Source organism: Salvelinus sp. IW2-2015, linkage group LG1 (assembly GCF_002910315.2).
Source record: "Salvelinus sp. IW2-2015 linkage group LG1, ASM291031v2, whole genome shotgun sequence".
In the NCBI taxonomy this organism is placed as follows: Eukaryota; Metazoa; Chordata; class Actinopteri; order Salmoniformes; family Salmonidae; genus Salvelinus; species Salvelinus sp. IW2-2015.
The window spans coordinates 27,701,115-27,724,980 of NC_036838.1; the positions used below are offsets into that span (position 1 = coordinate 27,701,115).

At 42.2% G+C, this 23,866-nt stretch overlaps 2 protein-coding genes across 2 annotated transcripts; both read right to left on the minus strand.

The window, feature by feature from the left end:
• Window positions 1-1,266: 1,266 nt before the first annotated feature.
• LOC111963928 (caveolin-3) lies at window positions 1,267-3,951 on the minus strand. Its single transcript, XM_023987523.2, has 2 exons — window positions 3,657-3,951; window positions 1,267-2,193 (listed from the first exon to the last, which is right to left on the minus strand). The coding sequence occupies exons 1-2, from the start codon at window positions 3,777-3,779 to the stop codon at window positions 1,852-1,854; spliced, it is 465 nt and encodes a 154-aa protein (XP_023843291.1). The 5' UTR covers window positions 3,780-3,951; the 3' UTR covers window positions 1,267-1,851.
• Window positions 3,952-13,387: 9,436 nt separating this feature from the next.
• LOC111963932 (caveolin-2) lies at window positions 13,388-15,100 on the minus strand. The gene is made up of 3 exons (XM_023987531.2): window positions 14,717-15,100; window positions 14,105-14,292; window positions 13,388-13,944 (listed from the first exon to the last, which is right to left on the minus strand). The coding sequence occupies exons 1-3, from the start codon at window positions 14,942-14,944 to the stop codon at window positions 13,794-13,796; spliced, it is 567 nt and encodes a 188-aa protein (XP_023843299.1). The 5' UTR covers window positions 14,945-15,100; the 3' UTR covers window positions 13,388-13,793.
• Between the last annotated feature and the right edge of the window lie 8,766 nt (window positions 15,101-23,866).

Genomic DNA, 23,866 nt, shown 5'->3' on the forward strand with positions numbered 1-23,866 from the left:
AGATTGTTGTCAGTATGAACGAATGAATGAATGAATGAATAAGGTGTCATGTTTGTTAAGGTCTTGTTTTCTCAAGTCCTCTCAATGTCTATGATTCAGATCAAGTTACTCCCTGACAGATAGCGTTGAACAACACGCAGAGGCTGGAAAACGTACCATGTAGTTCTACCTAGTGGCCAAAAAGGTTTATGTCTTTAAAAAAAGTGTGGATTTACTCTGAAGCTGGGTAGTGTTCTTTAGGGCACGCAAAGCAAAATGTTTTGCAACGAAAAATGAGTGTTTCTTATTGGACAAGTCCAGGTAGTCTCTCCGTGTTTCAATCCTTTTTCCCCATTTGATGCCTAATGAACATGACCCTGGGGTCGGTTATAACCTTTACTTTGTGTTTACAGGTCCATGTTTGGAGTGTACCATGGAGTGATGACACTTTGTCTCCACTTGGTCTTTTTGTAAATATTGTATATATATATATATATATATATATATTGTGCCCATCTCATTCATATAAAATACACAAGTTGTTTTTGAAATATGTCACTGTAATTATATCTACTGCCACCACTTGTCATGCACATATTGGTCATACGGGCGTGTATTCCAACAATTTCCAGTGTAATCTATTTTTTTTTTACTGTTGTGTAGGCTTTAACTTGAACAGATTTGTATGTATATAACCCGTTATGACCATATGTACCTCTGTGATTATGCGCAAATGTGAATTGAATTGTTTCCACGCCCACCATGCGTCATGTGCGTAATGGTCATGTGAGGTGAAATGTTTATATTTTAGTATGTGAGCACTCAGTCTGTTAAACGTTTGCCAATAAAGTGGTGGATTGGGAGCATAAACAGTGTGTGGGCCTTCCTGTTTTTTAACATTTTTATCTTTAACATAAATTGGATTTTATGGTGTATCTTTGGATCAGATAACAGTATATTCCTTATCCTTTGTTGATGGTTACCTGGGTTGAATAAGACCAAACGTGGTGTCTTTATACATTTCATCTCTAGGTCATAAGATTATTTTCTGATATGGCTAAGCATGCTGTCAATTCCTATAGATTGAATTTCCATATCATTCACGAAATAGATACATTAGATATAATGTTCCCTATTGGTACTTAGACATGTTGGTGTAGATCCATCTGGCCTCACCCTTGCCTGAACATACTGGGAATTCTTTCACTAAATATTTTCTATATCAATTACGTACTGTAGGCAGATTCTAAGTCACAACTAGCACTAAAGACTGACATAACAGCAAACTGTAACAATAAACAATTAATTTATTGTAGAATCAATGTGTGAAAAATGACTAAAAAGAAAACACAATAAATCTTTTTTTTTTATAAAGTTTGTAAAATAGAGTATGGAATACCATTAAATCAATCAATCATTGATGAGTGATGTTTGTAGTGTACCATGTTGTATAGACCATAATTGACCCCCCATCTACTTGTACAAATGTACAGTAGGACCTTATTTTGAGCCAGTTTGCCACAGCAGGAAAATAATCCAGGAACTTGAAACATTTTTAGTTAAGGAAAGTCAATTCTGACATTTTAAAGTGGAAATTAAAAACTTTAGAAGGCATTTTAAACCTTGAATACACTAAAAGTGTGCAATTCTCAGCAACAAAAGAGAGATCAAATTAAGAGCACTATTCTTTTTCTCTTCTGATTGAACACACTAATCTCTATCAATCACAAGCTCTTTTTGGAAAATGAGTCAGACCCAGCATCAGCAATCAGACATGAGGCCAGGGAAGTAGCCTACTTTAGGGTGGAGAGTAGACCGTGCAGCACCATCACTACCCTATCCAAATCTTAATCTGGCCCATGCTTCTGAACCTTACACATCCTTCTGTAGCACCACCCGAACACTTGAGAATATCTTTCCCAGGGCTTCAAATAGCGGGTCGCAGAAGATGTGTATGGCCAGGGAGTAGATACGGCTGAAACACTGGGACTCTATCATGCAGCTCTTAATGCAAGGCACCACAGCCCAGATGTGGCAGAAGGAAAGGCAGGCAAATAGGAAGCCCCACAGTAGAGCCATGGGGATCCCCAAAATGGCAGACAGGATACGGTAGCACCAGTATTTGGACACAGTGAAGGTGGTGTAACTGGCCTTCCACACCCCGTCCAGACTGTGAGTCCCGTCAGGCTCAGCGATCACGTCCTCAAAGTCCACCTGCAGGTGGAGACAGAGAGGCCATTGTAATTGATATCAGGATTCCACTTCTGACACAAATGCCAATTAGACAAGACACCATTATGCTAGCTTCAGGTACATCTGTACTAAAATAAAACCTAATATCCTACTCAAAGCATTATGGGTATTGTAGTACATTATGCTACAGCCATCCACAGCTAGACCTTCTTTTAGATAATTTTTTTTTGCTTATAACTGTTGCTTAATCATCATTATATTGTGTGAAACCTCTCACTGTCCAATGCAAATACTTATATCATGAGCAAATATCTTAAAGTAACTGTCCAGTGAAAACCTCAAACAGAAATAATTTTTGCTCATCCTATACTCATATTTGTGGCCAAAGTATACATTTTAGGGGGGGAGACACTTTAAAAGCCCAACCTCAAACTTGTATTTCAAACAGATCGTTTCAAAATGCCTGCTATTTCCTCAGAGGATGATGTCATCCTCGTGAGGAGGATGAACAATCAGCGGTCTACTCGTATTAATATTTTAATGACCAGTATACGCCCACACCATTCTGTTGTTGAAGTACGCCCAGACCAATCCAACACAGAAGAAGCTTTTTAACATACTTAATTGCCATTTTTTTGTAAGGAAAACTATTTCACTCATATTGTAATTCATTCTAGGTCATATTTCATAGACATCTGGAGACACTGAACAGTTTCTATAAGAAATCACTTAAGACAGGCCAATTGGATACATTCTCACAACATGAACACATAGATGTTCTCTTTCTAACAACCTGCCTGTTTTAAAGTCACAGATCTAATTAATGGAACAGTATTTGTAAGCTGCAGTCTATCTGATATCACTACCGGTACTTATGAATGCACTTACTGTATATCTATACAGAGGCCCATGTGTGCTATAATAGCCACACAAGCTGAATGCTTAATGAGCAAATCAAAGAATACCACAGAAAACCATCAAAGACATTATGTTAAAATAACGAGATTAGAACAAATTCAATGATGGCAGTATTGGCAGATAAACATGTCGAACTGCATCTCATGCCCTTACATTGGCCTTCCCAGAAATAGAGCTACTATCTGTAGCTGGGCTGGTAAAGCGCTACAGGAATACAGGCTATTTCAGGGAACATTTTGATGGGGCACAATCGTAACCCAAAGGATACACTGCCAGCTCAAGATACCCTCCTGGCTACTCCATAGCACGAGCAATAAACAATAATTGAATAAATCATTATCATAGACACATGTGCGTATATAACAGAGTGATTCCCGTCCTTCTCCTCCCAACCTGACTCAGAACCCTCTATTTCAATGAGACAACAAATTGCAAAACCAGAAGCTCTGTCACTGACACAAAAAAGCCAAGGCATTTCCAAGTCCAGTCCGGGGCGACAATACTTCAATAGGCCCATACTTAGCTATCTGGTGCACACGCGCACACACACTTGTAATGTAGCCTACCTTCACTACATCCTCGTTGACTTGCTTGGGGTCTCTGTTGATCAGGTCAATCTCTTTATGATGTCTGTCCATCTGGAACTTCTGTTCATAACCGTTGTTGATGTCAGCCATGGTCACGGTCATATGATAGTCAGAGGAGGGGGGCAAAGAGGGACGAGGCAGGGCCCAGGTCCTGGAAGAGTACAGGGGTTCGAGAAGAGTGGTCTGAGCAAGGCTGTTACCTATCCTGGAGCTGGGCAGTAGTATATGTAGTAGTCAAAGGGGCAGAGTGGGTAGTGGGACAGGGAGTGGCTGTGCCCAGGCTTCTGGATCACCAATCACTGTGATGTCACTCCTGGAATTCCAGCAGCACTCAGCAGGCAGCTGCAACTGCTGACAGTCCCTAGTTGTCCTGTCAGACTGTAGCCACTGTAGCCATAGAATAGCACAAGCACACAAACACACATAGACTACAGGGGCAGCAGGTAGCCTAGAGGTTATGAGTGTTGGGCCGGTAACTAAAAGGTCGCTGGTTCGAATCCCTGAAATCTGCCGTTCTGCCCTTGAGCAAGGCAGTTAATCCCCAACAACTTCTCCGTGAATGTTAACTAAGTCAGCCCCACTTCTCTGATTCAGAGGGGTTGGGTTAAATGTGGAAGACACATTTTGGTTGAAAGCATTCCCTTTCCCCTTTCCTACATATGCTGTGTTGACAATATATTGTAAACACACATACCGTTGTGGCTCATTCTCCATCCACACTCATGCCATACCTCACACTGGGACCCTAAGAATTTCTTTAAGAAAAGAGCAGACCCACTGTATGTTGCATTTCACACTTCCCTCATGGTTCACCACAGTTATTATTGTAGCCTACTACAGTGTGGAGACATTTGAATCCTCCCACCTGTACACTAACAGTACGTTTTCTATGTCATATAGCAATGCTCAGATATAAACAAGTGGTCTCCCTACAGAGAAGTAGATGACATTCAATGTATGATACTCATGCTAAAATGTTTATTAAATTCTACTGTGCCATTTACTTTATATTCTTGTCTTTTCGTATTTCTTATTGTTGTTGCGTTGATGCGAAAGAACCCATAAGTAATCATTTCATTGGACGGTGTATACCATGTGTATCCCATACAACTAATAAAACTTGAAACTTGACACTTTCTATGAGGCATCTATTTATAGTGCCTTGTGATACACTACCAAGATATGTTCTGGTTATTCCCTCTATGGAGAGACTTGTAGTATATGTTTGAGCGGGTGGATCTGCTGCTGGGACAGAGAACTGTGCAAAGATCTGTAGGCAGTATATGCAGTATAATACATTTACTCCTACACCTTAAGTTGGGAGCAGACTGTGGTGATAAACAACATAACAATTATTTCCCTTCTAACATTAACTCCATAAATCGAAAATACAACTTGGCAGGAGATGTAGCATGCTGCTGATGGTGGAATGTACCATGAATATCTGACTGTTTTTTCTTGTCACTCAAACCTGTGTTTCCACAGCAACCATGTCATTAATTAAGGGCCACTCTTTTCATCGCCATTGCAGTATACAGTTATAAAATGGTAGGATGACTTTACAACAACAAAAAATATATCTGCTTTATTTCAATCACAGTTTCCCTTCTCTTGATTATAATATCCATGAGGTTGGGTAACATGATATTTTGCTATGTTTTTTAAAAGTGGTACCGTATAAACCAAATGTTTGATTTATTCCTTCACACCCATGCTTATCTGATTATGTAAAATCAAGCCTTTTTATGCTAACATCAGTACAGGACAACCTCCTCTCCTCATAGAGGAGGTCTGGATAATTGCAGCTAATTTGGTATTTTTTTAATTTAACCTTTATTTAACAAGACGGCCTACCAGGAACAGTACTATTTTTGCATGGTTTTGCATGGATTCCACCTACGTAATCTCAATTTCCATCTACGGACGTAGTTAGTGGTTAGTGATTATTGTATTATTTCACTGTAGAGCCTCCAGCCCTGCTCAATATGCCTTAGCTAACCCTTTTGTTCCACCCCCCACACATACGGTGACCTCACCTGGCTCAAATGGTGCCTCTAGAGACAAAACCTCTCTCATCGTCACTCAATACCTAGATTTACCTCCACTGTACTCACATCCTACCATACCCTTGTCAGTACATTATGCCTTGAATCTATTCTTCCGGGCCCAGAAATCGACTTCTTTTACTCTCTGTTTCGAACGCACTAGACGACCAGTTCTTATAGCCTTTAGCCGTACCCTTATCCTACTCCTCCTCTGCTTCTCTGGTGATGTAAAGGTTAACCCAGGCCCTGCAGCCCCCAGCACCACTCCCATTCCCCAGGCGCTCTCATTTGTTGACTTCTGTAACCGTAAAAGCCTTCGTTTCATGCATGTTAACATTAGAAGCCTGCTCCCTAAGTTTGTTTTATTCACTGCTTTAGCACACTCTGCCAACCCGGATGTCCTAGCCATGTCTGATGCCTGGCTTAGGAAGGTCACCAAAAATCCTGAAATTTCCATCACTAATTAAAACATTTCCCCACAAGATACAACTGCCAAAGAGGGCGGAGTTGCAATCTACTGCAGAGATAGTCTGCAGAGTTCTGTCATACTATCCAAGTCTGTGCCCAAACAATTTGAGCTTCTACTATTAAAAATTCACCTTTCCAGAAACAAGACTCTCACCGTTGCCGCTTGTTATAGACCCCCTTCAGCCCCCAGCTGTGCCCTGGATACCATATGTGAATTGATTGCCCCTCATCTATCTTCAGAGTTTGTACAGTTAGGTGACCTAAAATGGGACATGCTTAACACCCCGGCCGTCCTACAATCTAAGCTCGTTTGCCAAATCAATGAAGTCGCTCTTGCTGCTGGTGATTCTCTGATCCACATCTACGCAGACGACACCATTCTGTATACATCTGGCCCCTCTTTGGACACTGTGCTAACAAACCTCCAAACGAGTTTCAATGCCATACAACACTCCTTCCGTGGCCTCCAACTGATTTTAAATGCTAGTAAAACTAAGTGCATGCTCTCCAACCGATTGCTGCTCGCACCCTCTAGCCCGCCTAGCATCACTACTCTGGACGGTTCTGACTTAGAATATGTGGACAACTACAAATACCTAGGTGTCTGGTTAGACTGTAGACTCTCCTTCCAGACTCACATTAAGCATCTCGCAACAAAGCCTCCTTCACTCATGCTGCCAAACATACCCTCGTAAAACTGACTATCCTACCGATCCTTGACTTCGGCGATGTTGTTTACAAAATAGCCTCCAACACTCTACTCAGAAAACTGGATGTAGTCTATCCCAGTGCCATCCGTTTTATCACCAAAGCCCCATATACTACCCACCACTGCGACCGTATGCTCTCGTTGGCTGGCCCTCACTACATATTCATCGCCAAACCCACTGGCCCCAGGTCATCTATAAGTCTTTGCTAGGTAAAGCCCCACCTTATCTCAGCTCACTGGTCACCATAGCAGCACCCTCCCGTAGCACGCGCTCCAGCAGGTATATTTCACTGGTCATCCCCAAAACCAACACTACATTTGGCCGCCTTTCCTTACAGTTCTCTGCTGCCAATGACTGGAGCGAATTGCAAAAATCACTGAAGCTGGAGTCTTATATCTCCCTCTCTATCTTTAAGCATCAGCTGTCAGAGCAGCTTACCGATCACTGTACCTGTACACAGCCAATCTGTAAATAGCACACCCAACTACCTCATCCCCATATTGTTACTTACCCTCTTGATCTTTTGCACCCCAGTATCTCTACTTCCACATAATCATCTGCACATCTATCACTCCATTGTTAATGTTAAATTGTAATTGTAATTATTTTGCCTTTATGGCCTATTTATTGCCTTACCTCCCCACTCTTCTACATTTGCACACACTGTACATAGATTTTTCTATTGTTATTGACTGTACCTTTGTTTATGTGTAACTCTGTGTTGTTGTTTTTGTCGCACTGCATCTTGCTGTCACGTTCTGACCATAGTTCTTATGTGTTTTGGATGTTTTAATGTTGGTCAGGACGTGAGCTGGGTGGGCATTCTATGTTGTGTGTCTTGTTTGTCCGTTTCTATGTTTGGCCTAATATGGTTCTCAATCAGAGGCAGATGTTTTGTGTTGTCTCTGATTGGGAATCATATATAGGTGGCTTGTTTTGTGTTGGGGATTGTGGGTGGTTGTTTCCTGTCTTTGTGTTTTCTCTGCACCAGCTAGGACTGTATCGGTTTGCCACATTTGTTATTTTGTATTTGTTTAGTGTTCACAGTATTTTCGTAATTAAATATGTTGAGCACAAACTACGCTGCGTCTTGGTCCGATCCCTGTTACACATCAGACGAAGAGGAGGAAGGCTGCCGTTACACTTGGCCAGGTCGCAGTTGTAAATGAGAACTTGTTCTCAACTGGCCTACCTGGTTAAATAAAGGTGAAATAAAAATAAAAATAAATAAAAAGGACTGCTATTACTTAAAGTCTGCTTGAAAGAGCCGCTAACCTAGGTAAGCTGCTAACGTTAGCCATCATGCTCACGAAGTTAGTCCCATATGAGTTTTCCAATGAAGAAGTACATGAACGGTTCCAGCGCTGTAGGAGCTGTATCTACTATGCTTAGTTTCGGGAACAAACTGGATCACTCAGAGTTCCAATGCAGCAATTGATTGCTTGCCGAGGATTATAGGCTTGAGGTGGCTTCCTTGATCACGCAGGTAGACAGCCTACGTAAGAAATTGGTGAAAACGCAGAGTGGAATGTTGACCTTTTCTACGCCAGTGGCTCGATGCCTTTCACGCATGTTGGACGCATCGCTGTCTTGTCGTTTGTCGTTATCTGACTGGCCGATGTTGCCCGGAGTTGTTTCGCCAGGGGAGCATCTCCTGCCTCTCCTCCCCCATCTGATAGCGGAGTTGAAGGAGCACAGCAAGAGGAGCCTGGCGATCAACGATGGTCGCATGTCACGAGCTGTGGAAGCCGAAGACAGCGGCCTCACGCAAAGCAGTCAAGACTCCAAACGAGAGTCCTGGAGCGGATACAAACAATGAATAGTTTTGCCGCCCTGGAGCTTGCACCTTCATTGCTGTGGGTACTTGTGTCTGCGGCCGTTGTGCCTACTCCTACTCCTTCTCCACCAATTCGAAGTCGACGTCGGCAACCTTCCGTCCCTGCTCTGGATCGAGCGGGGTTTCTCCATCTGTCGGAGGCCTGCACCATCCTGTGAAACGTGGGAGTTGATTTCCTCGTCCTTCTCGCCAGCTGTGATTTTGGGCAGCTCTATGGTAAGAAATGTGACTGTTCCTGGTGCAAAAACAATGTCCTCCCCCGGAGCTCGAGTAAATTACATTACTAAGTTGCTTCCAAATGTACTACACCAAGACATGGACATCGATTCTATCGTAGTGGGTTTTAATGACATTGTGAAGGGCAACTCTCAACAGCTGAAACTGAATTTCAAAGAGCAGATTGACTCTCTGCTAGACACTAATAAAATACCCATCATATCTGGCCCTGTGCCCTCTCTGAATCGTGGCTTTGTATGTTTTAGCAGGAATCTTTCTCTTCACTGCCTACGTGATTATTGCAGCTCAATGGGTGTAACTTTTGTTGACAATTTCGATACCTTTTCGAAACAAAACACGTTTTATAAGGAGGGTGGGATCCACCCAAATCATTTGGGTCCCTGGATCCTTTCACAGCCTTATAACTTTGCGTTGAGACAATGACTTATCAATGACCCAAGCCCAGATCAGTTAATCACTACCATTGTGTTGTAATCATATGTAGCTTAAGAAACAAGGTTCATGAAATTAATAACTTGCTAGTAACAGATGAGATTCATATTCTGACTATCTGTGAGACTCCCTTAGACAATACCTTTGATGAAAGTAGTAGCAATACAACGTTATAACATTTACAGAAAATACAGAAATGCCAGTGGTGGAGGTGTTGCTGTTTATATTCAGAACCACATTCCTGTGAGGATTAAAGAGGATCACGTGTTCAATACTGTTGAAGTAATATGGCTACAGGTTAATCTGCCTCAACTAAAGCCCATTCTTGTGGTAGGCTGCTATAGACCACCAAGTGTTATCTGGATAACATGTGTGAAATGCTTGATAATGTATGTGATATCAACAGAGAGGTATATTTTCTGGGTATTTATATATTGACTGGCTTTCATCAAGCTGCCCACTCAAGAAAAAACTTCAAACTGTAACCAGTGCCAGGTTATCAGTCAACCTACCAGGGTAGTTACAAACAGCACAGTAATGGAATCATAAACATGTATTGATCACATATTTACTAATGCTGCAGAAATGTGCTTGAAAGCAATGATCACAATATAGTAGCCATATTTAGGAAAACCAAAGTTCCAAAGGCTGGGCCTAATATAGTGTATAAAAGGTCATACAATACGTTTTGTAGTGATTCCTATGTTGTTGATGTAAAGAATATTTGTTAGTTCATGGTGTGTAATGAGGAGCAAACAGACGTTGCACTTGACACATATATGAAATAGCTTATCCCCGGTTACTAATAAGCATGCACCCATTAATAAAATGACTGTACAAACTGTTAAATCAACCGTGGATTGATGAAGAATTAAAAAATTGTATGGTTGAGAGGGATGAGGCAAAAGGAATGGCAAATAAGTCTGGCTGCACAACCGATTGGCAAACGTACTGCAAATTCATGTGACTAAACTGAATAAAAAGAGGAAGAAATAACAAAGATAAATAACATAAAGAATGATAGTAAAAATCTTTGGAGCACCTTCAATTACATTTTGGGAAAAAAGGCAAACTCAGCTCCATCATTCGTTGAATCAGATGGCTCATTCATCATAAAACTAACTGATTTTGCCAACTACTTTAATACTTTTTTAACTGGCAAGATTAGCAAACTTAGGCATGACATGCCAGCAACAAACACTGACACTACACATCCAAGTATATCTGACCAAATTATGAAAGACAAATATTGTAATGTTGAATTCTGTAAAGTGAGTGTGGAAGAGTTGAAAAAATGATTTTTGTCTATCAACAATGACAAGCCCCCGGGGTCTGACAACTTGGATGGAAAATTACTGAGGATAATAGCAGACAATATTGCCACTCCTATTTGACATATCTTAAATTTAAGCCTACTAGAAATTGGGTGCCCTAAGGCCTGGAGGGAAGCAAAAGTAATTCCGCTACCTAAGAATAGTAAAAATGTTGTTTGACCAGTTACATAGCTATTTTACAGTAAACAAATTGACAACAGACTTTCAGTACACTTATAGGGATGGATATTCAACATACACAGCATTTATACCAATGGCTGATGATTGGTTGAGAGAAATTGATTTTAAAAAGATTGTGGGGGCTGTTTTTTTTTTTACTTCAGTGCGGCCTTTGACATTATTGATCATAGTCTGCTGCTGGAAAAATGTATGTGTTACGGCTTTACACCACCTGCTATATTGTGCATAAAAAGTTACCTGTCTAACAGAACACAGGGGGTGTTCTTTAATGGAAGCCTATCCAACATAATAGAAACAGGAATTCCCCAGGGCAGCTGTCTTACTTTTTCCAATCTTTATTAATGACATGTATGCGGATGACTCAACACTATACACGTCAGCTACTACAGCAACTGAAATGACTGCAACACTTAACAAAGAGCTGCAGTTAGTTTCAGAATGGGTGGCAAGGAATAAGTTAGTCCTAAATATTTCAAAAACTAAAAGCATTGTATTTGGGACAAATCATTCACTAAACCCTAAACCTCAACTAAATATGTGACTAAACTACTTGGAGTAACCCTGGATTGTAAACTGTGATGGTCAAACCATACTGATACAACAGTAGCTAAGTTGGGGAGAAGTCTGTCGATAATAAAGCGCTGCTCTGCCTCCAGCACTACAACAAGACTGTCACGTTCCTGACCTTATTTCCTTTGTTTAGCCTTGTTTAGTTGGTCAGGACGTGAGCTGGGTGGGCATTCTATGTTATGTGTTTCTATGTTGGGTTCATTGTATTGGCCTGATATGGTTCTCAATCAGAGGCAGGTGTTTGTCATTGTCTCTGATTGAGAACCATATTAAGGTAGACTGTTTCTCACTGTTTGTTTGTGGGGGATTGTTGCTGTGTCTGTGTTTGTTCGCCACACGGTACTGTTTCGTTTCGTTCATTCGTTCGTGTGTTCCTTCCTGTTCGTGCGTTCTTGTTTTATGTTCTCAAGTTCAGGTCTGTTCACGTCGTTTTGTTATTTTGTATTTTGTCAGTGTTCTGTTTTGTTGGATATCATTAAAATTCGACATCATGAACATTCACCACGCTGCGCCTTGGTCCTCCTCTCTTCCACCTAAAGACGAGCGTTACAAAGACAGGTCCTACAGGCTCTAGTTTTGTCGCAACTGGACTACTGTTCAGTTGTGTGGTCAGGTGCCACAAAGAGGGACGTAGGAAAATTGCAATTTGCTCAGAACAGGGCAGCACGGCTGGCCCTTGGATGTACACAGATAGAAAACATTAATATGCATGTCAATCTCTCCTGGCTCAAAGTGCAGGAGAGACTGACTTCATCACTACTTGTACTTGTGAGAGGTGTTGACATGTTGAAAGCACTGAACTGTCTGTTTAAATGACTAGCACACAGCTCAGACACCCATGCATACCCCACAAGACATGCCACCAGAGGTCTCTTCACAGTCCCCAACAGACTATGGGAGGCGCATAGTACCACAGAGTGATGACTACATGGAACTCTATTCCACATCAGGTAACTGATGCAGGCAGTAGAATCAGATTTAAACAGATTCAAATACACCTTGTGGAACAGCGGGGATTGCGAAGCAAAACAAACATAGGCGCAGACACATGCATAGACACATGATAACATACACGTACACATAGATTTTGTGTTGTAGATATGTGGTAGTGGAGTAGGGGCCTGCGGGTACACACTTAGTGTGTTGTGAAATTTGTTATCAATGTATTGTAATGTTTTTAAAATTGCATAACTGCCTTAATTTTGCCAGACCCCAGGAAGAGTAGCTGCCTTTGTAGCAGCTAACGGGCATCCATAATAAATACAAATACAACTAAAAATTGTGTGTTTGTGAAACATGGTTCACTTCAAATACAGTGAGTTTGCCTGTGCTATTGTTGAATTCCTATTTTGGTGAAGGCAGATGGCTTTCCAGGATGAAGAGAGATGCGTCCAGACCCTGAGCTGTGAAGTGAAGATAAAGGGAGGGCCAAGGAGTTCATCCTACTGGATGTTAGCATGAGAAAGGCTAATCATACATAACGAGGTCACCTGCAAGCAGATTGGGTGTGAATGAATACATTCTAGATTTGGATTGTACCACCATTCAAGAACAAGAGCCTCTTTACCCATCTATTTGAATCTTGTTTCTGCACTCAGTACAACAGTGATATTCAGAAAAGGTGTGTCTCTTTGAAGAAGAGAGATATTTCAATGGATTGATTTTGTATAAGAAAACAGGTCTGATATTGATATATTGATCATAATCCATGACACTTTATTTAAGATATATTTCATTTTTATCAGAATAGATGAAGATAAACTTGACATTTTCTCGAATACAACAAAAATAGCGGAGGCACATTTTGAACTGTGTGGCCAGATTTGATAAAGATAACACTATATTACAGTGCTGTATCTGAATTATATTAAATGTGGTCATCAAACAAGTGAATCATCTAACGCTATCACATCATGCGGAAAAAGTACACTTCAAAGCACACTTCCAGTTTATACTACATACAAATTTTACCCTAAATGATTGTGCATCCTTTACACATTCTCCTTTTCACCTTCACTCGTGACAACTTCTCAAATAGGTAACCAATCTTCTTGTTGGAGCTTGATAAACACTTTTCCTCAGTCTTGATCAATCACACTGATCTCAGTTCAGCAGTAAGGTCCCACGATCCACCAAAAGGCCTGTAGTTGTGCCCCTGGTCGGATCCTAGAGCATCCCACAAAGCTTAGTCCAGCCCTAACAGTCTCCCCAGAGGGCATTCCATAGTAGGGTAATGTTATAAACAATCCCATATTCCCAATCCTGTTTTTCCCATTATCTCTGTGTGAAGTTCTATCATTCCTTCATTCCTGTGTCAGGCGAAGTCTGATTCCACTGTGGCACCTTGCAGCACTAGTGAGGAATGGGCGGACACCAATGTCCAGTACGATGCTCCATAGGCTCTGCAGCCAGTATGTGATAATAAGGATGTAATGGACGAATGGGCTGAAGAACCTATCACGGTTAGATAGAGAATACATGGAGAAACAGAAGAAAAGAGAAGATTAGAGAAGACAAGACAAGACAAGAGAAGACAAGAGAAGAGAAAATGTCAACATGTTGATTTATGGTTCATATACTATCAGTGGGCCTTGAAATTATATTATATACCTACCATATGTGTAGGAAGCTGAGGATGGCGAAGAGCAGTGCAGTGATGATGGATATAGGGACGGCCAGCAAGACAGTTACTATCCGGTAGATCCAGACCCTGGTGACCTCGAACAGGGCATTACTCCAGATCCACACTCTGTCTCCGCTACGCACTGACACCGGCTCCGCTATCACATCCTCAAAGGTCACCTAAAGGCCGAGTCATAGTCTCAGGGTGGACGTTCCCACAGTTTACGTTCAAACTACTGCACATTTTTTGCCACTCAAAGAAATATGGATAAGTGCAGTCAATAACATGCCCACCAGAGGGCAGTACAAGCATAGAAAACCAACTGTGACAAACCACAGACTGTATTACTGTAGAACTATAAAATGTTTCAGATCTGTTTGCTAGTTTCAGTAATTAGGTTTGAATAATTGGGTTAAGACAGATTATATGCTTGACCCCACATCACCTAATATTACTATTGTGACAGCATTACTCCTTTCAGATGACAATCCAGAAAGCACAAAAAACTCATTCATGAAGTCATGCAAATGAACACAACAAATGCGGTCTTGTTAGCAGTCAGCGCCCGCGTTGATGCATTGATGCATGGTTGTGTTGAAATACCTTCAGACAGTCGTTGACTCCTCTAGGGTCTCTTTCTTTCAGCAGGGGCTTGGTGTCACTAACGTCAACTAACGGGGACACAGCCTCCTCTTCATCCATCCCATCCCCCAGTTCAGCCTTCCATAGCAGCTGAGGCTCCTCACGGTCCTCATCCAGGTCTTCATCATCAGAGTCTCCTAGGTCAATCTCTGTCCCCACTGGATCTGTTTCCCTCATCATGGTGCCCATTCGAAAGAACAAACAAAACGGTTTTCCAATTGATTTGAACTGAAGAAAAAATGTATTCAAACACGAGAGAGCAACAGGACTCACAAGCCCAGGGCCAGAAATAGACTCGCTCTGCCCACAGAAACACCTACACACTCACACACACTGTCAAACTGTGACACTCTCAGGCAGAGGGTGATCAACCAGGCTGTTTACACGGGCGTGGTCAGCAGCAAGTGGGTTATATTGGGAAAGTGAGACTGGCCTGGCTGGAATTTTCAAAGGGGCTTTGGTGTGTGGATCACTTCCCCATACCCAGGCTCAGGCCCAGGGAGAGGGGAGAGACCCTCCCTGCTGCAGGATATAAATACCTAGAGAGGAAACTATATTCTGCCTGCTTCTATGAATATAGACTGATCTTCTCATCTGATCCAATAGAGACTTTACATTACAGAGGACAATGACAACTCAATAGGGTACTGGTTTGACTTGCAAAATGTATGAACAGAAGTAAAAAGTCACTTTCCACTTGATATGAATAGGAGAAAGAAGAAACAATTTGCACACGAAGCTTTGTAGAGTAAGCCAAAATTGTGATATGAATGTCGTAGTGATATGGCAACAGGATCTCACAAACACACTTAGATAGGCTACGAGTTCTTGTGATATCGTTGGCTAGGTGGTGATTAGCCCGCCCTGCACTCTGTGACTTATTAGAAGTGGTAACTTTACCTGGCCCGGTTCCCACAGGAAGGTATTGTAAACCAGTTCTGGGCCGTACTCAATATTGCACACGTAGCATAATGCTTTGCAACGGAAAATGAAAACTAGCATTCTTAATTGACAAGTTCATGTAGTCTCTCCCTGTTTTGTCCCGTTTGCTCCCGGTTTTGTTCCAAATGAATGTCGCCCATACTCCAAGAAGAAAAGGGTCAACTAAAGTGTGTAAAGGCTGCAGCCCAACAATGCCCCCTTCTGGTCTCTCAGGGTTGGGGTCATCATTTTCTTCATGTTGGGGAATAAAAGATTTGAAAGTCTAGGTTGGAAATAAAATATGTCCCCAAATATGTCCCCTGTACCAAGAGGAATCAGATCTTTTACCTGATGGTGGTGCTCTACACATCATAAAATTCCCATTGGAACACAGCCATTTTAAAAGTGCAGGGCTTGTGCAACGTGCCATACCTTCATTTTTTGTCTTATAGGAATGATATAATGTACAAATGAAGAGAATGCTGAAGTCTCTACCTATCTATTGATGTAAATTAATCCCCTGTCTGATTCTTATTTTTTCTCACCAAAATATTTCTTGCTAGCTATGAGTCTGAAATGGGGAATTGAATTTGAATGCTTTGAATATTAACATTTGTTCAATCTAAAAATGTCAATAGTTAGATTTTTCGGGGATGTGCTCAGCAATTGTTTTATTTACTACATCTGGAAAATGCTTTATAAACGGGAAAATAGAAATGACAATACATTGACTGCATAGAATTCAAACATTTAATGTGGTGTTATAGAGCATTGGCAAACTGCACAGTAAATTACCATAAAGTGCTTAGCTATAAATGTTTTATGAATGAATAGATTTGACTTTACTTTGACCGTGCGTTATAGACCGGTATCGACCAACTTAATTGTGATGTGGAGGGGGGTTGTTAATGAGGAAGAACGAGTTATGATATGACCCTCAACTACACAGTTTGATCTGTAAAAGCTCCCCTGAAGATTCAACCATGTGGGGATTTTCATGCACCATTGACCTCAGTGAGAAGAAGAAGGTAAGTCATGGGTCTATACTGGCCATTGCGGGAAATGTGGCTGGTTCAGGCTATATAGCAGCAGCATTTTCAAAACGTGGTTTTGGCCTTTCGGCATATTCACTAACAGAAGCACTTTTCAGAACAGCCATAATGATGACCCTGTGCTGTCATTGTAATAATGCATCTATTAAGAAACGTACATAGGAGCTCTTGCATGACATGAATGCACTAGAGTTTTGGTATGGATATATTTCATTAACCTTTAATAATGTGGTTGGGACCTGCTAGAACACAGTCATGAAATGCTTATAGATGTGTATTAAATGCGTTATGGATATGTAGCCAAAGTAAGTCGTTACCCAACCGATAACCAAATGTGTGTTCATTGTGGAGCCATATTCTCAAAGTTCCAAAGTATATTCGTCACGTGCCACAGGATACAACAGGTTTAAAACAGTACAGTGACATTCTTACCATGAGAGCTCTTTCCTAACAATTTCTTGATAATAATAATAATAATATAGATAATAATAGAAAATATAATTAAAAAAATTAAGTAAGAATAAAAACCACACAAGAACTACGATGAGAGTCAAATAATAGGAGAATGCAAGTATATACAGGTCAGTGACAGTACCTTATTCAATGTGCAGGGATACTGGAGTGGTTGAGATGGGTTTATACATAAAAAGTGACTGGTAGTAGGATATACATGTAAACAGGGCTGAAAGTGACTGGTAGCAGGAATACATAAATACTTATGGTAATAGAAATATATGCACGTAAACAGGCATAATAGTGACTATTAGTAGGATAAATAGATAAATACTAATGATAATGGCACTCAATAACCAATGGACAGCAACGTAATGGAGTAATAAATGTAATCAATAATAATTTTAGCAGCAGCGTAGGTTGTGTCTGAGTGGGCAGAGACCTGTGGATGGGTATAGAGTCAGTGTGCATAATCTGTGGGAGAGGGAGAGCAGTAGTTGTTAGCCAGGGTAAAGAAGCTATTTAGTATTCTGTTTGTCTGAGTCTTATTTCGGATGGGAGCATGGAGAACAGCCCATGTCTCGGTTGGCTGGAGTCAGACACCATCTGGCTCACCCCCAGTGAATCGCTGGGCCGTCTGCACCACACTTTGTTGGGCCTTCCGGACGTGGGCGGTGCAGTTGCCTTACCAGATGGTGATACAACCAGTTAGAATGCTCTCAATGGTACAGCTGTAAATGTTCCTGAGCATCTGAAGGGCCATTCCACATGGAGGGGTGTTCAGTCCCAGGGTCCCGAACTTGGAGGGCACTATAATGTTGAACGCTGAGCTGTAGTCGATGAACAGCATTCTCACAAAGGTATTCCTCTTGTCCAGGTGGGAGAGGACAGTGTGGAGTGCAATTGAGATTGCATCGTCTGTAGATCTGTTGGGGCGGTATGTAAATTGGAGTGGGTCTAGGGTGTCTGGGATGATGGAGGTGATGTGTGCACTGACCAGCCTTTCAAAGTACTTCATAATGACAGATGTTAGTGCTACAGGGCGGTAGTAATTATGGCAGGTAGCCTTAGAGTTCTTGGGAACAGGAATGATGGTGGTCAGCTTGAGATATGTGGGGATTACAGACTGGGACAAGGATAGGTTGAAAATTACAGTGAAGACGCCTGTCAGCTGGTCTGCCCACGCTCTGTGAACGTTCCCTGCAATACTGTCTGGCCCGTGGCCGTACAAGTGTTGACCTAATTAAAAACCTTCCTCACATCACCCAGTCCTCTGGGACGACGGGGGCCCCCATGCACGGCTCTGTGTTGTTTTTGTCAAAGCATGAATAGAATTCATTGAGTTTGTCTGGTAGAGGCATTATTGAATAGATCGAAGCTAGGTCTTCCTATGTAATCAATAATGGATTGTTGCCCATGCGACATGTGACGAGCGTCGGAGCCAGTTTAATAGGATTAAACCTTCCTATATTGTCCTTTTGCCTGTTTGATGGTCATAGTGTGACTTCTTGTATGTGTTTGTGTCCTCAGCCATAGCCTCAGGGTTGGCTGTGATAGCCCTGTGTGAGTGTCAAGTCCTGACCTTAGTTCCGTTTTTATGTCTTTTGGTCTTTTATGTATTTTGGTTTGGTCAGGGCGTGAGTTGGGGTGGGCATTCTATGTTTTTCATTCTATGTTTTGTATTTCTATGTGTTTGGCCTGGTATGGTTCCCAATCAGAGGCAGCTGTCTATTGTTGTCTCTGATTGAGAACCATACTTAGGTAGCCTTTTCCCACCTGGTGTTTGTGGGTAGTTGTTTCCTGTTTTGTGTTGTGTTCACCTTTCAGGACTGTTTCGATTTTCGTTGTTTCACTTTTGTTATTTTGTATTTAGTGTTCAGTCATAATAAATTTAACATGGACACGTGCCACGCTGCATTTTGGTCCGATCTTTCCTGTTCTTCAGATGAAGAAGATCGTTACAGTGAGGTAGCCATGTCCTTTATCTTAGTGCATACTTCTGTCTTAATACACGGCATTTGACTGGGGAAGCAGCAAAACTTCACTGTGGGGACAACGTCGGCAATGTACTTCTTGATGAAACCCGAGACAGAGGTGGTTAGCTCGTTGATGCTATCGGCGGAGTACCGAAACATCTTCCAGTCAGCGCTAGCAAAGCAGTCCTGCAGCATAACCTCCGATTCTGACCATATCTCTACAGAGCACGTCACGGGTACTTCTTGTTTGAGGTTCTGTTTGCAAACAGGAAGCAGGAGTACAGACAATCTGATTTACCAAAAAGGGGATGATAGAGGGCCTTGTGGTTAACAGTGGTCTAGGACTTCATCGCCCCTAGTGGCTTAGCAGATGTGTTGATAAAAGTTGGGCATCACGTCTTAGTGACGCATAATTACATTCACCAGCAACAAGAAAAGCAGCCTCCAGGTGCATTGTTTCCTGCTTGTTTTTATAGCCTCATACAGAGTGTACACTGAGTATTCAAAACATTAAGGACACCTGCTCTTTCCATGACATTAACTGACCAGGTGAATCCAGGTGAAAGCTATGATTCCTTATTGATGTCACTTATTAAATCCACTTCAATCAGTGGAGATGAAGGGGAGGAGACAGGTTAAAGGACTTTTAAGCCTTGAGACAACTGAGACATGGATTGTGCATATGTACCATTCAGAGGATGAATTGTCAAGACAAAAAATGTAAGTGCTTTTGAACAGGGTATGGTAGTAGGTGCCAGCCACACCGGTTTGCATCAATAACGGCAACTCTCCGGGGGTTTTCACACTCAACAGTGTCCTGTGTGTATCAAGAATGGTCCACCACACAAAGGACATCCAACCAACTTGACACAACAGTGGGAAGCATTGGAGTCAACATGGGCCAGCATCCCTGTGGAACGCTTTTAACACCTTGTTGAGTCCATGATCCGACAAATTGAGGCTGTTCTAAGCACAACAGGGGGGGGGGGGGTAAGAAGGGTTATCATTCATGATAACAGATGGAGGGTGGAAGGGTCAGCATTTGACCATCAAGTATTCCAAGATAGGTAAACAATAGGTCAAGACTTTCTCTGCACTAGTCTGCACGCCATCTGTTGTTGATGAAGAGACATACTCCTCCATACTCCCTCTGGATTTCCCTGAATCTAATGTCCTGTCCACACGGTGAAAGGATAATCCTTTGAGTTGTATCTCACATACACTTCACAATTATTACACTGAATCATATGGTAATGTGGCTAATGTAATACGTTATAGGTGACACACCAATGTCCTCTCACCAATAGTCAGCTAGTGTTGATTCTCTATTGCCCCCCTATGGAAATAGGAGACCATGACATTTCACACAGGGGATTTTACCCAGTAGTCTTTACTTGTGTCCTCATGTCCTCTTGTTTCTTCTTCTCCTCATGTCCTCTCATCCTGTCCTCTCTTCCCTTCCTCTCCCCACCTCTTTCTAAAAATATCACATCGGTAGGACATCTTTTCACCAAAAGAAGTCAGTCATACATTAAGGTTTTATTTGGAAAACTGCATTGAAGCACTATAGATTTTCAAACTAAATACCGTCTGGTTAATACAATCATTAGTGGTGGACTGTATTGTGCCTTCAGAAAGTATATACAGACCTTGACTTTTTCCACTTTTGTTGTATTACAGCCTGAATTTAAAATGGATTAAATGTTGATTTTTTTTCTCCCACTGGCTTACATACAATAACCCATAATGTCAAAGTGGAATGATGTTTTTCAATTTCATTTACTAACATTTTTCTATTTAAAGCTGAAATGTCTTGAGTCAAGACGTATTCAACTTCTTTGTTATGGCAGGCTAAAAAATTTGCTTAACAAGTCATAATTAGTTGCATGAACTCACTCTGTGTGCAATAATAGTGTTTAACAGGATTTTTGAATAACTACCTCATCTCTGTACCCCGCACATACAATTATCTGTAGGGGCTCTCAGTCGAGCAGTGAATTTCAAACACAGATTCAATCACAAAGACCAGGGAGGTTTTCTAATGCCTCACAAAGAAGGGCACCTATTGGTAGATGGTTAAAAATGTCAAAAGCAGACATTGAATATCCCTTTGTATTTTTATATGTATTATGGATTCCCTTTGAGGATGGTGAAGTTATGAATTACACTTTGGATGGTGTATGAATACACCCAGTCGCTAAAAAGATACAGGTGTCCTTCCTACTGTAACTCAGTTACCGGAGAAGGAAAATGTTAATGTTCAGGGGTTTCAGCATGAGGCCAACAGGCACTTTAAAGCAGTTACAGAGTTTAATGGCTGTGATAGGAGAAAACTGACATTGCAGTTACTCCAAAATACTAACCTAATTGACAGAGTGTTTGCAACAAGGTACTAAAATAATACTGCAAACAAATGTGGCAAAGCAATTAACTTCATGTTCTGAACATAAAGTGCTATGTTTGGGGCAAATCCAATACAACGCATTACTGAGTACCACTCTCCATATTTGCAAGCATAGTGGTGGCTGCATCATCTTATGGTTATGCCTGTAATCGTTAAGGACTGGGGAGTTTTTCAGGACAGAAAATAAACAGAATGGAGCTAAGCACAAGCAAAATCGTAGAGGAAAACCTGGTCCAGTCGGCTTTCCAACAGACACTGTGAGATGAATTCTCCTTTCAGCAGGACAATAACCTAAAACACAAGGCCAAATCTACACTGGAGTTTCTTACCTAGAAGACAGTGAATGATCCTGAGTCACCAAATTACATTTTTGACTTAAATTTGCTTGAAAATATATGGAAAGACCTGAAAATGATTAGCAATAATCGACAACAAATTGACAGAGCTTGAAGAATTTTGAAAAGAATAATGGGCAAATGTTGCAGAATCCAGGTGTGGAAAGCTGTTAGAGACTTACCCAGAAAGACTCACAGCTGTAACTGCTGCCAAAGGTGATACTAAAATGTATTGAATACTTATCTAATCAAGATATATTAGTGATTTATTTTATTTTATTTTGTTACTAATGTTATAATTTTTCTTCCACTTAGACATGAGTATTTTGTGTAGATCGTTGACAAAAAATTACAAATAAATACATTTTATTTCCCACTTTGTAACACAACAACATGTTGAAAAAGTCAAGGGGTGTAACGGCGTTCCTCCTCCTCTTCATCCGAAGAGGAGGAGCAGGGATCGAACCAAAATGCAGCGTTTCTTGTAGACATAATATTTATTAAACAAAACGGAAAAACACGAAAACACTTACACAAACTACAAAACAACAAACGAAGTAGACAAACCTGAACGTAAGAACTTACATGTAACGAAGAACGCACGAACAGGAAAATGACTACACAAAACGACGAACGAACGAAACAGTCCCGTATGGTGCAAACAAACACAGACACAGGAGACAACCACCCACGACAAACAATGTGACAACACCTACCTTAATATGATTCTCAATCAGAGGAGATGAAAACCACCTGCCTCTAATTGAGAACCATATTAGGTACCCATTAACCAACATAGAAACAGAAAACATAGACTGCCCACCCAAACTCACGTCCTGACCAACTAACACATACAAAAACTAACAGAAAACAGGTCAGGAACGTGACATAACCCCCCACTTAAGGTGCGAACTCCGGGCGCACCAGCACAAAGTCTAGGGGAGGGTCAGGGTGGGCATCTGACCACGGTGGTGGCTCAGGCTCTGGGCGAGGTCCCCACCCCACCATAGTCAATCCCAGCTTACGTCTCTCCCTCAGAATGACCACCCTCTTACTCCACCCACCTAATATACCGGGTAACATCAAAATAAGGGACAGCTCCGGGACAAGGTAGCTCAGGACAGATAGGTAGGTCAGGATAGAGAGGTAGCTCAGGATAGAGAGGTAGCTCAGGATAGAGAGGTAGCTCAGGATAGAGGGGCAACTCCGGACGAAGGGCAGCTCCGGACAGAGAGACAGCTCTGGACTGAGGGCAGTTCTGGATACTTGGCAGCTCTGGGCTGAGGACAGCTCATGGTTGGCTGACGCTCTGGACGCTCATGGCTAGCTGACGGCTCTGGACGCTCATGGCAGCTGACGGCTCTGGACGCTCATGGCTGGCTGACGGCTCTGACGCTCATGCTCGCTACGGCTCTGGACGCTCATGGCTCGCTGACGGCTCTGGCTGCTCATGGCTGGCTGACGGCTCTAGACGCTCATGGCTGGCTGACGGCTCTGGACGCTCATGGCTCGCTGACGGCTCTAGACGCTCATGGCGGCTGACGGCTCTGACGCTCATGGCTCACTGGCGCTCTAGCAGATCCAGTCTGGTTGGCGGCTCTGCAGATCCTGTCTGTTGGCGGCTCTGGCAGATCCTGTCTGGTTGGCGACTCTGGCAGATCCTGTCTGGTTGGCGCTCTGGCAGATCCTGTCTGACGAATGGCTCTAGCGGCTCCTGACTGACTATCGGCTCTGACGGCTCGGACAGACGCGGCGCTCTAATGGCTCGGACAGACGGATGGCTCAGATGGCGCTGGGAGACGGATGGCTCAGATGGCGCTGGGAGATGGATGGCTCAGATGCGCTGGGAGACGGATGGCTCAGATGGCCTGGGGAGACGGATGGCTCGAGATGCGCTGGGAGACGGATGCTCAGATGGCGCTGGGGAGACGATGGCTCTGCCGGAATAAGGCGCACTGTAGACCTGGTGC